Source organism: Balearica regulorum, chromosome 8 (genome assembly GCF_011004875.1).
Source record: "Balearica regulorum gibbericeps isolate bBalReg1 chromosome 8, bBalReg1.pri, whole genome shotgun sequence".
Taxonomy (NCBI): Eukaryota; Metazoa; Chordata; class Aves; order Gruiformes; family Gruidae; genus Balearica; species Balearica regulorum.
The window spans coordinates 2,242,474-2,257,188 of record NC_046191.1 but is presented as its reverse complement, the minus strand read 5'-3'; the positions used below and the strand labels follow the sequence as shown (position 1 = coordinate 2,257,188).

At 49.9% G+C, this 14,715-nt stretch overlaps 1 protein-coding gene across 3 annotated transcripts in view; it reads left to right on the top strand.

The window, feature by feature from the left end:
• Positions 1-14,715, top strand: part of PDE4B (phosphodiesterase 4B) — a 213,070-nt gene that overhangs the window by 144,576 nt on the left and 53,779 nt on the right. For all 3 annotated transcript variants that reach the window (XM_075759159.1, XM_075759161.1, XM_075759162.1), the window contains 4 exons: positions 7,746-7,940; positions 9,955-9,991; positions 10,085-10,155; positions 14,205-14,254. In XM_075759159.1, coding sequence (XP_075615274.1) covers positions 7,746-7,940; positions 9,955-9,991; positions 10,085-10,155; positions 14,205-14,254 — 353 coding nt within the window. The remainder of the gene's footprint in view (positions 1-7,745; positions 7,941-9,954; positions 9,992-10,084; positions 10,156-14,204; positions 14,255-14,715) is intronic.

Genomic DNA, 14,715 nt, shown 5'->3' with positions numbered 1-14,715 from the left:
CAGTTTTACCTCCCTCCTATACTTTTCCGACCGTCTCCCATCGGCTGCTCCGGCACGGCATGAGGCTGCAGCCGGCGCGGCACGGCGTTGCATGCCATCCTGGGGCACGTGCGGCGGCTCCGCAGCCTGGTGGCTTTCACCAGCGCCGGTGAGTGAACGGCCGCGGGGAGAGGTAAAGGCTCAAGGACCTCACGTGCAAGATGCTGAGAGTTTCAGGCAGTAATTGCTGCAGACGCTGAACAAGCAGGTAGCGCAATGGCTTCTTCGTAGCGAATGGGGCTTCAGAAACATAAATGAGCACTTTGCAACATCCCATAAAACCCAGCAGTGCCCGTGCTGAGCTGGTCGCTGAACGGATGGTTGCTGCTGTGCAAACCACGAGCCTCGCTAGGGTACCGCTGACGAGTAACGCTGGAGAGCGGGAAGGGCTCTGGCTGCGGATATTCGGGTTTGTGCTACACTGAAGGTGGACCTGGGCTGCAAAGGGAGCCCCACCAGCTCTCAGGTCTGCCTTGGACTTGGCTGTTGGGATCAGCGATTCCACGCAGTTCGTAAGCACAAGGCAAAAAGGGAATTCATCCTCCACGGTGGCAGACCGGCCACGGGCCATGGCAGGGGGCTCTGGTGATTCTGCCCCCGTGGTACCTGTTGAACAAGAGCGCTGGAGGAAGGGTGAACGTCTATATTCAGAGATAACAAAGTCAAATAAACATATATTTTTGCTTCGCGATACACACGGAGGCTTAATAACATGTTTAGCAGCAGGTGACAGTTTACATTCCAAACACTTAAGTAAGTGCTGCTGGGTTTTCTGTGCCAGGCAGCTGTGATACACGGTGCTGGGGAGGGACCGTACGGAGTTGGGTACGTCAGCGGCACGGCTCTTTAGGCTCTGGAGGTAAAAAAGAGTTAGGAGCCACATGAGGGACAAACCTGGCAGAGCGACTTGAACACTTTTGAGTGGCCCCTAAGAGCAAGAAGATTTTTCCCCTTGGTGGGAGAAGGTCAGGAGGGGAAAAAGAAGTAGTAATACTTGTGGTGCTGAGGGCGGTCAGCCTCGTGGAGCCTTGGGGGACATGGAGTGACAGGCCAAGGGGAATGGCCTGAAGCTGCAGGAGCGGAGATGGAGATGGGATGGGAGGCAGAAATCCTTCCCTGTGAGGGTGCTGAGGCCCTGGCCCAGGGTGCCCCGAGAAGCTGTGGCTGCCCCTGGCTCCCTGGCAGTGTTGAAGGCCAGGTTGGATGGGGCTTTGGGCAACCTGGGCTAGTGGAGGGTGTCCCTGCCCATGGCAGGGGTGGCACTGGATGGGCTGGGAGGTCCCTGCCCACCCAAACCAGTCTGGGGTTCTGTGATTCTGTGATTGTGCCGGTGCTAGGGCATCTGCATCGGCTGTCAATGTGATCAGCTCCGATGTGCCCATGATCCTGTTTCATTAAGCGCTGATGGTTTCAAGCACAGACCTTTCCGCGTGAAAGATTATTTAGAAAAAAGAGCAAGCTGTTCTGATAATGGGAAACAGGTGCACAAAATTAGATAGCAGTGAGAGGCAGTCGTGTCTGTACGGAGCTGAAGATGTAAGAAACAGCATTTTTCATTGCTAATGGTGTTAAAAACCCGGCCGAACGTCTCGGTGAGAAACAGGGCTCTAGTGATTGAGAGAGGATCTTTATAACGAGCGCAGTCTGCCCAAACATCCTGAAATACCGTATTTTGGAAACATGCTGATGCCATAGTGAAGGTGGTACTGTAGTTAGAAGATCAGGAGTAATGCCCTGAGGAATGAGCCTGGGAAGGCAAAGCAGATGGTAAGCCCTCTTGTAAAGTCAGTGCTGTCATCCTCGGGAGAAGTGTAAATTCGTAACATAAACAAAAAATGCACAGGCCTGCCTGGTTTGATAGACTTAAATGTGTCTGTCTTTGTGTTTTGTATTACAGATCTAGTAACAAACTGTGGGGCTGCACAGCTCTCATGGTAACCATTTGATTTGCAATGACTATTCAAATGACTGAATTATATCAAAATCGTGGCGCAGTCCTATTTTTCAGTTTTTATGCCAAATCTTACCACACTCCAAGGCTGCTGGCGGGCAATGCTAATCCAGGGACAATGCGTTCCCGATGCTGTCTCTTCCTTACTGCTACTCCACCAGAAAGTTTTGTGCCAAGACCCCCTTGCAGAGGTAGATCAAAGAGCTCGAAAGCCAAATCGTCGGGTAAGTTGGAGGGAGCATCTTCTGTCGGGACACCTGGGCAGCTGCCGTGTTTTCGTGTGAGGGCGGTGCTGTGCCGCGGGAAGGAGCAGGGCTGGTTTAGGATTGATTTAGGACTGGTTTGATGGGAACGGGTCCTCAGGCACACTGCAGGGAGCTGGCCCCATTGCTGGGTGGGGGCAAAGGCGGCTGGAGGGCGGTGGGGAGACCGGCAGCAGGGATGCCTCTGCCAGCAAAGCCTTGGTTGGACTGTCCCCCGGTGATAAAGGACTGCGGTAGTTTGTAATGTAGAGAAATTGTAGTCATTACTGTCAAACTACAGAATTTAGACAGTTGGGGTTTGCTTTTATTAATTGTCTTTGTTTTGCAGAATGACGCACGAAACCTCGCTGTGCTTTACAGCTGAGCGTGGTTTCTCCTGCCTCGCCATTGCGTATTTCCTCTGCTCATTACCTTGTTACAATCACGTCTTTCCACAGGTCCAAAGCCAGTGCCCCATTAGCTGCTTGTCAGATCGAGCTACAGCTAACTCCTGCCACCTGCTGTCGCCTTCTTTGCTGTTCACTTTATTAAGATCCTGGGTTATTAAAAAAATGACAAAGGAGACGGGGGCTGCAGCTGCCCCGTCGCTTACATTGACCTCCTTGCCGAGCATTGCTCTGCAGCCACCCTGCTCCTCCCGCTGCCTGCCCCACCGCCTCCTCTGCTCCGCCGCCCCCAGCTTTCCTCCCATCCGACCGAGTACGTGGAGAGCCTGGCCGATGAGTCGAACTGCAGCCTGGCTCCAGGAGAAAGCCAGGGGACAGGCCACCTTCCTTCACAGCTCTGGAAAGGGGGCAGCTTGCTGGGCTGCGGTGCTGCCCCTGCCATTGCACGCTTTGCCTTTGCTGCACTGGTGGTGTGCTCGCTGGGTTGGGCTTTGCTCGCTGGGTCTGCTGTTCCCTTTGGCTGGCACTGGGATTTGCGGCTTTCTGCGTCCGACAGTTTCCCCTCGTCATCTGCTGCTGGGTTTCCGCTGGTGGTCAGTAACTCATCTCAGGGGTGCCACTCTCCCATGCTCATGAATTGCACATTCATGAATCCTCCAGTAAAAACAGAAGGGCTTTGTCAAGTCTTTGATTTGGGTTATTTTCTGGCGTCGGGATTGCACCACTGATTCACGTCAGTGGTTAGATAATGCCCATCCCATACAGACGCTGTTAGCTTTCCTCCCGTGGAGCCAGTTTTTGGCTCTGTGCAAGTGGGCTCCACTCCTCAGAAGCCCTGGGTGGGCTCCAGACACACCGTCGCCCCCTGAGACTGTCGCAGCACTTGGAAATGTTGCCTGAATAAACCTGGTAACACACGTTGGGGGCAGGCGGGGAACGGTGTCAGCTCGGTGCGCTGGAGCTCCCAAGACCATAGAGCAAGGGACGCTTTATAGAGAGGAGATCTCCTACGGGGACAGGGATTTCTGGAACTTATCTTGAATGATTTATAGGGACCTTGGATACCAGGCTGGTGACCTATGTGTTTGCGTAACGCAATTTTAAGTCTCAACAGTGCCCGTTTAATCCTGAGCACGCTGGGCAGCCACATGCTTGTGCAGAATTGCCCCTGGGGTCGGCACCGGGGTAAGGGAAAGAAGAGGTACATCACGGAGGATGACTGCACTTTGGGCCAAAGATATTTCATCCATCATCCCTTCGTGTGGCCATGGGGTGGGGAACGACTGTAGAATACAGATCAAGTGTTGGCTGATTATTTTACCTCTGGAGTTTGCTGGGTTGCTTCACTGCTGCGGTGCCCCCATGCTATCGTTGATTCACAAATAGGGCGTCTGGACTGCAACTGCTGTTGCTTGAAGATAAATTCAAAAGCAAATTTTAGCTTTTTTTTCTCGAGGCTATTGTAGTGGTGCTTTGTACTTTGCCATCCTTATTTTTAACTTGACAAATGCAGCTTTATTTTCCACTTACGCGAAGATGATGGGGTGCTGCAAACTTTGGAGAGGACCCTTACAATCTGCAGAGTATTCTGAACATGACACCACACTGATGATTAAATTTTTCCAGCAGAGCTCATCAGTTAACTTCTAATGAAAAAAATTAGTGGAAAATACAGCTCTGAGAGGGCAACTTCACAATCTAATTGCAATTCTTACCAAGTTCAGCAAATGTTTGTTTGAGAGATGTTTTTTGCATCAGGACGCAATTCCAGATGGGCTATTGTACAAACCAAGAGCAATGGGAGAACTTAATGTGCAGCAGAGATTGGAAAAACACAAGGTTAAGCTCTTGCTCTACATATCTCAGGCCCACATTCTCCTAATGTTGGGTCATCTGGGGGAAATAGTTTCCCATATTTGACTTCTTGTAACTATTAAAAAGCCATGACAGCAGAGATTTAGACCCTGGGTTCTGGCCATCCCGGTGAACACCTAGTCCACCCACGTGTACTGCTGGGAGTGCCTGTTCACGTGGGGACACTCTTGCTAGAGCTAACTGCAAACTCCTGGTTAGCTTTCACTTTTTGGGGGGGGAGATTTTCTGTTAAATTAATGGCTGAGTACATGGTTGGCCGAGTGCTGGATCACGCCCAAGGAAAGGAGAGCCAGATGAGGGGGCCAGCATGGCTGCAAGCTGAACTTGCGGAAAGAAATAAAAACGCCTTTCCAGCTGGATTAGCTGCGTGATCCCAGGCGCTGGCACAGGGAGCCCGGGCAGCGTGCAGCCAGGAGCTGGCTGCGTGCAGGAAGGGGGGCTGGAAGCAGCCACGGGACTCCGAGCTGGGTGTCACCTGTGCCGGGCATCTCGCTAACACAGCCTGAATGTCTCTGGCTCATCCCAGCGTGAGCTGCAAGTGCTGTAGAAATCTGGAAAACTTGCACAGTTCAGGCGAACTGTTTCCTTGCCTTTGCCAAGGTTTAACCTCCACCCTCGCCCAGATGACAGAGCACCAGGGCTCCTTCTTACACCTCTGGCTACGACACTGTTCACGTCCTCCGAAGGTATTGAAAAACTTTTCTTCCCAAACCGATCGCTGATGGTACGCTATCAAGCAGCCAGAAGAATCTCAGCTCAGCAAAATGCTCAGATTTAGCTCACTGCTCTGTCTCCCTTTGTGTCAGTAAACTAAATGTTCTTGACTGAAGGTTTTGCAATAAATTTTTTTGAGTAATCAAAGTTAATTTTCTGAATAGGTATGGATTAATTATCAGCTGCCTGTTGTTTGTAGATGCCATAGTTACAGAGCTGAGTTTCTTCTGTTGATTACTTTGTGGCTACAAGTAAAGTATACTCAAGCTGTCATTGGTAAAAGAGCAGAAATAAAGAGTAAAAGAAAAGAATATTAATTGAACCATTACCAGTTTCATGATGTATTTATGCAGTTGGGTAAGTAAATGTTACAGTCAGGGATGGTATAGATGTAGGAATCTCCTTCAACGCGCCCTACATTATACTGGTGCCCTGCCTGCCTTTGGATTTCCAAAGAATCTAAAAATCTTTGCACCTGTGCTTATGCATTTTTAATTGCATTAATTAAATGCATATGCTCATGCATTTTTTAATTCTTGAGGAACCATATGTGGGACCAAATAGCATGAGACGGAAATAGTTACCCTCTATCTGCAGCCATGAGGAACAGGATAAACTGTGAGGAGACCTCGTCTGTTATTGCTCCACCCCAGTAAAGAGGTTCTGGAGACATCAAAAATAACTGAGCACCCACTCCCTCCCAAGCACATACACAACTGTAAATAAATATTTGGTTATAACTGCTCAAGCAAAGTATGCAATCCCTCACATGCCATGTATTATTACTGATATTTGATAAATTGTTCCGGAATTCATCAGTCATTCTTCATACAAGTTAGTCGGTGTATGAAGTTAAAAGCGCCAGGAAGCAGCTTAACGCTTCGAGGTGTCAGGTCACTGTCCAACCCGGGGAGAGGCTGCCTTTGGTCTGAGCCTGCTCGGTCTTTTGTTCTCCACGGCCTCGTGCATAAATAATGCAGGTCGAGTTCAGCGATGGCACCTTCACATCCGTGGTTTTCTCTGAGACTTTCTCTACCTGTGATTCCCTTCCGCAGTGCTTGGTATTTGTTTTCCTCTTCTCATTTAGCCCTCAGTCAACCTGTATTGAATCTCTGTGCTGTACTCAGGGTAGAGAAGGAGAGTAAGCCAACATACATTTTGCAACAGGATGCAGACTCCCTTATTTTTTTCACGATTCTGTCTGTTACTTACTTTCAGATCTACCAGAGGTCTTGCTGGGATTTTTTTGTCTGGCTACTTTATCTGCCTCTTCCTGCAGCAGTGAAAAGCACACTGTGTACTCTGTAGAGCGGAGGGAGGGAGAGTCGGGGTCTTCCCTGCCAGGGAAGGGGGATCTTCTGACTTAATATGATGAGAGGGGGCAGGCAGCAGCGGCGGGGCATGGAGAAATGTACGGCGAGGATCGCAGCTTGGCAAGGATCGCAGCTTGGTGTTGTGGCCGCGGTCCGAGTGCATGCCCAGCTGGGTGGGGTGGTGAAGGGCGGTCGTCAGGCACGATAAATTGGGAGTACAGCAGGAACCGGGAGAGGCACATGCCCTGGTAGGAGACAGGACTCAGCTCCCACTGCAAGTGAGATGAAGCCTCAGGCTTCCAAAGGCAAGAAAATTCATACTGAACGCAGGCGTACTTGGCTTAGCTGGAACGTGATCACACATATGGTATTTATATCAGATCCAAATGCCCAAGCAAAGGAGGCCAACCTGCTTATTTTCAGGGTTTACGAGGGGTGTCACTTGCTAAAGTGTCCAGGGTGACTTCAGCCACGAGTTGCAGCAGCCAAGTTATGAAACTGTAAGAAAGTGGGTGTATAATGGAAACAGTGACAGAAGGTTAGGGGCTTTTTAAAAAAAACTGTAAGCAGTCATCCATTTTGCAGCCCAGCTGTTTGAAATTCACCGAACTAGTATCTTGAATGGCTAAGACGTGAACTGGGGCTGAAAAGAGACTTGGGCATCCAGCTCGCATAAGTGCCAAGTCCTCACCAATCTCACAGGATTTCAAAAGTTTGCTTCCAGAGTGGATGGAGACAGGGCTCAGCTGGAGGATGGTGGCATGTCATGGCTCCTTTAGCCCCTGTTACACTTGCAAGGCTCGGAGTGAGGTTTGGCAATTTAAACCCCCTGACTTGTGCAAACGCTGCGGCGTGGGGAGAGCTGCCGAGCTTGGGGATGGCGTTTGGCTGCTGCGTGTTCGTGCTGAGAGCGACAGGAGCTGCACTGAGCTTAGCAGAGTTCCGGCTGAAGGGGGTCTGAGCAGATGTAGTCAGGAAAGAAGCCTTGAGGGTAAATATTTTCTTGTAATGCAGACTCCTGCTTGCATACAACAGAAAAATGCAGCGAGAGGCTCCAGTAAATGTAGCCCTGCATCTCCTGTACTGAGTAAGTGACACGGTGTGATTAATGTCGACGCGATGCGCTTAGGACAGTCCTGCGCCGTGCACTGAGAAACATCTTTTGGCAGGTGTGCGTGACACACAGTATGTCTTTTGTTCACAGCTTCGATGTGGAAAATGGCCCGTCACCGGGTCGCAGCCCGCTGGACCCGCAGGCCAGCTCCTCGTCAGGACTCGTATTGCACACGACGTTCCCGGGTCACAGCCAGCGCAGGGAGTCGTTCCTGTACAGATCCGACAGCGACTATGACTTATCACCAAAGACGATGTCCAGGAACTCTTCTCTCCCAAGTGAACAGTAAGCATAAATTCAGCTCACATCATATTTTACAGTAACTAAGAGCTTTACACAGCCTCCTGTAATCCTCAGAACTCTGTTAAGAGTGGTACTCACATTTCATCGCCTGAGTGCCCAAGGTGGTCACTTCTACGGTCTGCCAAGGCATGACTTCCCTCTCCCCATCCTATCCTTGAAATATTCCCCTTTTATCCGTAATTTAGCAGAAGAGCTTTCAAATCCATACCCTGAAATAATAAGAGATTTTTTTTTTTTTTCACCTTTCTTGGTACGAGTTCTTCACCTGGGATTTTGTGTTTGTGGTGTGAAGTGCTCGCAGCTAACTGCAGGGTAAAGCCCAGGCTGTGCTCAGGGCAGCGACCGCTGCCCGTGTCCCCGCTGGGCCTGCCAGCAGGAGAGCCCAGCCGCTCCAGCGCTTGGCTCGCCGGGTGATTCTCTGCACTCTCCCCGTTATGCTCTCATCGTGCGTTCTCAGAGCCTGGTTAACATCATCTCTGCTTTTTCTTAAGTAGGTAACGCTCCATTAGCCTGGACAATAGAAATATGACTGTACTTATGTTTACAGTATTGCTCTTCTCCATCCTGTTTTCTGTCATGGGTTGTTTGCTAGAACTGAGCGGAAAATACGACATAAAGCCGAGACAGATGGTTGAGCTTGAGAGGATCAATACAGCACAGAGCAGGGAGCTTAAATGAGTGTCCCAGATTTGCAGCCCTTTATTTTAAAAGGCACAGTTTAAAGTTTTAAAGTGACCATTAAGCTATAAAAAAGTGCTCATAAAAAAGTTTAACTGTTATGAAAGCCCTGCAAGTTTTGTCATGAAATAGAAATCTAAATATTAGCAAGATCTACAAGGAGAATTCTCCTGAAAGAGAACATCCCTCCCTGTTAGTTAACATTTAGTAAATATTTACCAGAGACAAAGTAACCACTCCAAATTATGCAAATACCATGTTTTGTGTAAACGATGGATTTTAACAATTGCCCACTGTTCCCAGCCGTGTGCTGGAGGAGACAGCTGTGCTGGGGTGGGGAAAGCCCCGTCCAGCTCTGCCCAGCACCCTCATTTCCCCCAACTTCAGAGCTGCCTGCAGTTAGAGGTGTCCGTTTACTGCAGGCACGCAGCCTCCTGTGGCACTCAGGGGAGCCGGCATCTCCTCACTGACCTGGGTTTGACACGAGTGTTGAGACAATTTTAATTAAAATGTAGGCTTAGCAGCACTGATACCTGAGTCTGGACAAGTGAATGTGCTTTGTGGAGGGACAGCCAAGGAGAATACCCCTTTGGGGGAGTCCCATGCTGGTGGATGGCTCTCTACAGGTGCCTGCGGCATCATGCAGCCATGCCTGCTTTCCTGCCTGCAGCCATGCCTGCTCGGCCCTCGCTCGGTGCGTGGGGTGGGATGGGAGCAGCCGCACTGGATCGCCTTGCTTTCCAGCCACGATCAGGTCTGTGCTGCGCAGCAATAGCCCTGCGCTGCCAGGTCTCAGTTAGGTAAATCATACCAGATTTTTCATATACACACAAGTGCTATGTATAATACTGCAAAAAAATCCCTCTTATTGACGGTGATGATGTACTTTTCTCAGGACTTGTGCTCAAATCTTCCATGATGAAAACAACAGGACAAAAATCCAGTTTCTGAATAACGTTAAAGACTGTGACAGAGATCAACAAAAGCCAGGAAATTCAAAGCTGACCTTTCCCTGGACTGTTACGGGTTTTTTTCCACTGTGGTGTGAGTGTGCTGCCTTAACTTTTGAATTTCCTGGCTTTTATTGCCTGGTTTTACCAATTTGAACAGTCGCTCCAGCTGGGTTGTTTTGGATATAGACCGCGAGACCTTTCCATTAGGAACAAGATTTTATGTAGCGTTAAATAAACACTGCATGGGTTAATGTTTGGGGTTTTTTTTTGTTGTGGGCACTGCCCAGGGAAACCTCCCTCTGTGAAATGGTCTTTCTCTTACCCTGTTTGAAGTATATTTACACATTTTCTCCATTTCTCCCTAGGCATGGGGACGACCTGATCGTCACGCCTTTCGCCCAGGTGAGTTGACAGCCCGTTGGCCTCTGAAAAGAAAAAAAAAATCTAAAAAACTTAGGTGGCAAAGATAATGGTCTCCGGTTTCCTCCCTCATAGGTGCTGGCGAGTCTACGAAGCGTGAGGAACAACTTCACGCTCCTTACCAATTTGCACGGCACCTCCAACAAGTAAGCACGTCTGTTTTCGTTCTCTTACGGCTCGCACGTAGCAGGGGAACGTGGGGTGTCCGAGCAGGGTCGGCGGCGGCCGGGGAACCGCAGTAGCGGTTCCCCGGCCGCCGCCGACCCTGCTCGGACTCCGCCGGCTCCGGGCTACCGGCCGCGCTACCTGCGGCCAACACCGCCCCTTGCGCGGGACGCCAGGGGGCGCCAGAGCGCAACGCGCCGCCATCGTCTCTCACCTCAGGGAGAGCCCGCGGGTGGGCATCTTCCCTGTGGATGGCTTTGCCCTTGGCCACCGACCCTCCGAGCTTCCAAGCTGTTGTGCTGGCTTGTGATGACACCAGCGTGTCATGAGAAAGGTGGTCATGAGCAAATGGTAGGCGCCGAGGTGAGGGTTTTCATGGCAGGGCAGGCTGTAGCGTACTGAGGGGCTTCCTGCAAGACTCGCCTGTGCTTCTTTCCTATGTTACTTTGAGATTGTAATTGTACTGAATGGGGAAGGCGATGCACTGAACTTAGAATCATAGAAACATAGAATGGCTTGGGTGTGAAGGGACCTCCCAGCCCATCCAGTTCCACCCCCTGCTGTGGTCAGGGACACCCTCCACTAGCCCAGGTTGCCCAAAGCCCCATCCAACCTGCCCTTCAACACTGCCAGGGAGCCAGGGGCAGCCACAGCTTCTCTGGGTAACCTCTGCCAGGGCCTCAGCACCCTCACAGGGAAGGATTGCTGCCTCACATCCCATCTCCATTTCCCCCCCTGCAGCTTCAGGCCATTCCCCTTGGCCTGTCACTCCCTGCCCTTGTCACCAGCCCCTCTCCAGCTTTCCTGGAGCCCCTGCAGGGACTGGAAGGGGCTCTAAGGTCTCCCCGCAGCCTTCTCTTCTCCAGGCTGAACAAGCCCAACTCTCTCAGCCTGGCTCCACAGCAGAGGTGTTCCAGCCCTCGGATCATCTCCGTGGCCTCCTCTGGACTCGCTCCACCAGCTCCACGTCCTTCTTGTCCTGGGGACCCCAGAGCTGCATGCAGCATTGCAGGGGCATCTAACTTAAGAGGAGGATTTTTTTTTATACCTGCTGAACAGGAGAAACCCAACAAACTCCTTTTTACACCTTTGTCCAGAATCACCATTTCCCCTCAGCTATTTATAATGAGCCAGTCATCATCATTTTCTAGCCTGTTTTGCCCCACGAGAGCTGTTTTGCGTGCAACCAGCATCATTCATTCCTGGCGACGTCGGTTAGGCACCCACCCATCCCACTCCGGGACTGGCAGGCGCTGCTCGCTCGAAGCGTCCCGCTGGCTCCTGAAGCGAAGGATGAGGTGCAAAAGTGCAATCTGGTGGGACGCCACGGGCTTGCTGCACTGCTGCAGGCCTGAGCAGCATCACCCAGGTGCCCACCATGGACTCTTCTTTCCGCCTCCCAATGCAATTTTGCGTTTTACATAAAGTCCAGCATTTTATCCAGGCGTGAGGTTTTCCTCCCATTGATTTCTGTTTGCAAATTTTGATGGGAAGGAACCGCTGCATTCCAAGATGGAGGTTAATAGAAAAACAGATGGCTGAAATAGATTCCCTTTTTTAAGCTTTGCTTTTTTCAACAGGTCGAGCATTTCAGCAGTTCCTAATGAGGAATCTGAAATTGGACAGGGCCGGAAGGAAGCAAGGGCGTAACCTGTAGGACACACAGGCATCTTGCAGTGTCCTTTTGAAAACATTCCCAGATTTGATTGAGGTATAAAATCATGTGGCCAGCCAAAGTTTAAGTCATTAAATGTTTAAACCATTATATACCAAACATCCAAGTCCGTGGCGGAATGTGCTTCCAGGCGCTGTGGAGCTTCCCGCACAGTTTCCAAAGAGCTCTGCTGGGTTACAGCCGTGCTGCCAGCTCATGATTTTATCATATGCCTCATGATATGTGGTATTTTACTTAAACTTCTCCTCTGGAGATCATGAGAATCTCAGCTTTTCTTTAGCCCCTCCTCTCCCCTCTTTTTTCCTCTCCTCCAGTCCCTGTCCCCCCCCCCCCCCCCGAGAACGAAAAAGAGGATGCTGTCCTACATATTTACAGAAATGCTGGAAAATATGAATGTTGAGGGCTGGAGGGAAAAAACAACAACTAGAAGTCATATTTTTTGGACTTTAACGTCAGGGGTTTTAAGACAGTTTCCTGATTGGAAAGGAGGAGAGTATGATTAATGGTTTTGGAGTGCCTGAGTTTGGCAGACGTGGCCCCGGACACAGTCAGAAAGCATCCGGCGCCTACTCCTCTTCCTACCCACCGGCGAGAGAGAAGGAGCGGGAAGCAGGAGCCGCATACACTGAGTGTGGTGGTGTCTAAGAAGGGACAGTGCTGTCGAAATACAGATCTCTGGGTCTCCGTTGCCTGCGCCCTGGCTGCCACAGAAACCAGGATGGGCACGGCCAGGATGTAGTTCGAGGATGCCGGGAGCGGTGCCGTTCCCTTTTCAGGCTCCGCAGTGGGGAATACCCTAGTGAATACTAGTTCATCCCTCCCCGCCCCCCCGAAGGCATGTCTGTGCAACTCTGCGCAGGGTTTGGAGATACCCGCAGCACGTCTCCCCAGATACTGGAAGCGCTGCAGCCGTGGCGTGGTGTCCCTATTGGGGAGTTTCTGTTTTTTAGAGATTTCAAGATTTGGCTTTTCAAAGGCTCAGCAGAGGCAGGTCGGGGCAGATTTTCAGAGAAGTCGGCATCCAACATGTGCGCCCTGTGCTGAACCCTTCGAAGAATCTGGGTCCTGTAGCTCCTTCCAGAAAAGCCGAGCCTTTGGAATCCCAGCCGGCGAGCGGGTGCTGTGCCCAGGGGAGCCTGCTGCTCAGGAGCAGGCTTTGGAGCCCCGCCGGCTCCAAAGATCCGGAGGCTGGGGCCGAGGGGTTGAAGCAGGACTGTAGCTGGGTTACTCTTAACGCGGATCTTCCCTGGTTAGCGAGGCCTTCCTGGAGCACTTCTGAAGAACCCCCTGGAGCTACAATTGCAGCAGAATTGAGCCGCTCACTTGCTTTGATTTTAGCTTCAAAGAAGAGCTGGCAAATAATGGATGTTTGAGTTCAGTGGCTGACTCAAAAAATTGGGGTTAGGAGGTTGGCTAAGAGAGAGTGTGGGGAAATCTGGCTTCAATTAAAATGTATCAGAAACTTCTTAGGGAAGCAAAAGGCCAAAGTTTCGGTTTTGGTCAGCCCAAAAGACCACATTCAATCTGAAATGAAGGATCTTGATTTTGGTGTCATCACTTTTTAACTTCTTTAAAAAAGAAGTCTCTTTTTCCCCAAGTAAATTATGGTTTCAACCTGAAAAATGAAGAGTTTTATTTGGCATATCTCACAATGAAATATTTTGACATTTGGAGAAATACTGCACCCTTTTTCCAGTCAGACCCTGTTTGCTTGACTTCAGCCAATTTTTCAAATAGCTTTTGGTCCTTCCGAAATCCAGTCTTTTCTGATGAAATTGTTGCTCCTAGTCAAAAAAATATCCTTCAGCTGTTCCAGAGCTTATGCTAGTGACTGCAGCGTCATCTTACTTCCTTCCAGGTGCAATTCAAGCTGTTAACTGTAGGGTTTGAAGCCGTACATTTCTCACCTTACCTCTGGCATTGCTTTGCAGCCTGCATGCTGGTGTAGTGGTTGACATTACTTCAGGGTCCAGACCTTGTAGGGAAAAGCTTTTCAGGAGAAGGCCTTGATTCTGAGGGACCCACTGACCCCTTTAGCCACAGAGACCAGCCCTTGCTGACTTCCAGGCATATTTTGAGCAGAAAGTTGCAAAGGGAGTGTAAGGTGATGGCACATCTTCCCTGGTATACCTTCTTTTCTGCATGTGTGTGTGCTTAGCCAGGGGCCATAACATCTTCGGGTTTTCCTACCAGATATATTGCTCATTAACTGCCAAATCATTTCAAAGTGTTTTAGGCTTCTTTGTGAGTATGAAAAAGGATTTTTTAACTGTGGGAGTTGGCAGTTTGAACTGCCAGCAGGGTTTGAAATGATAAAATAACACCTATTTATACAGTATTCTCTATCCCTCTTAGGAGATCTCCAGCAACGAGTCAGCCACCTGTCTCCAGAGTTAACCTGCAAGGTACGTGCGTGACTTTGATAATCACCTGCAAGGTCAAATGCAGACGAAGGCTTGTTGCACATCATTTTACTAACAGCTGCTTCTCTGCCCCCTCCCCCTGGTGCAACTCTGGGCTCGTAGGAATTCTTCTGGGTTACTTGTGCAAAACCAATACAAGAGAACCATCAGGCCCAAAATATTGTTATTTTAATAGTTTGGGGTTTGGGTTATCGTTGTATGTTAGCATAAAAGACAAACATGATTTTGGTTTGATAGTCATGGCCACAGTGACTGCTATTCTTCTGAGTCCCTGTGCTGCACAGGCCTGGACAAGTCCCAGCCTACAAGCCTTGAACAGGCTCAGACACAGCTGTATTTTTGTACCCTGTTTATTTCAGTTTGTTTCCATGTGATGTATGTAAAAATTACAATCTCAAAAACCTTTTCTCAGGTGAAACTTCCTCTGCTTTTATTAGGCTGCC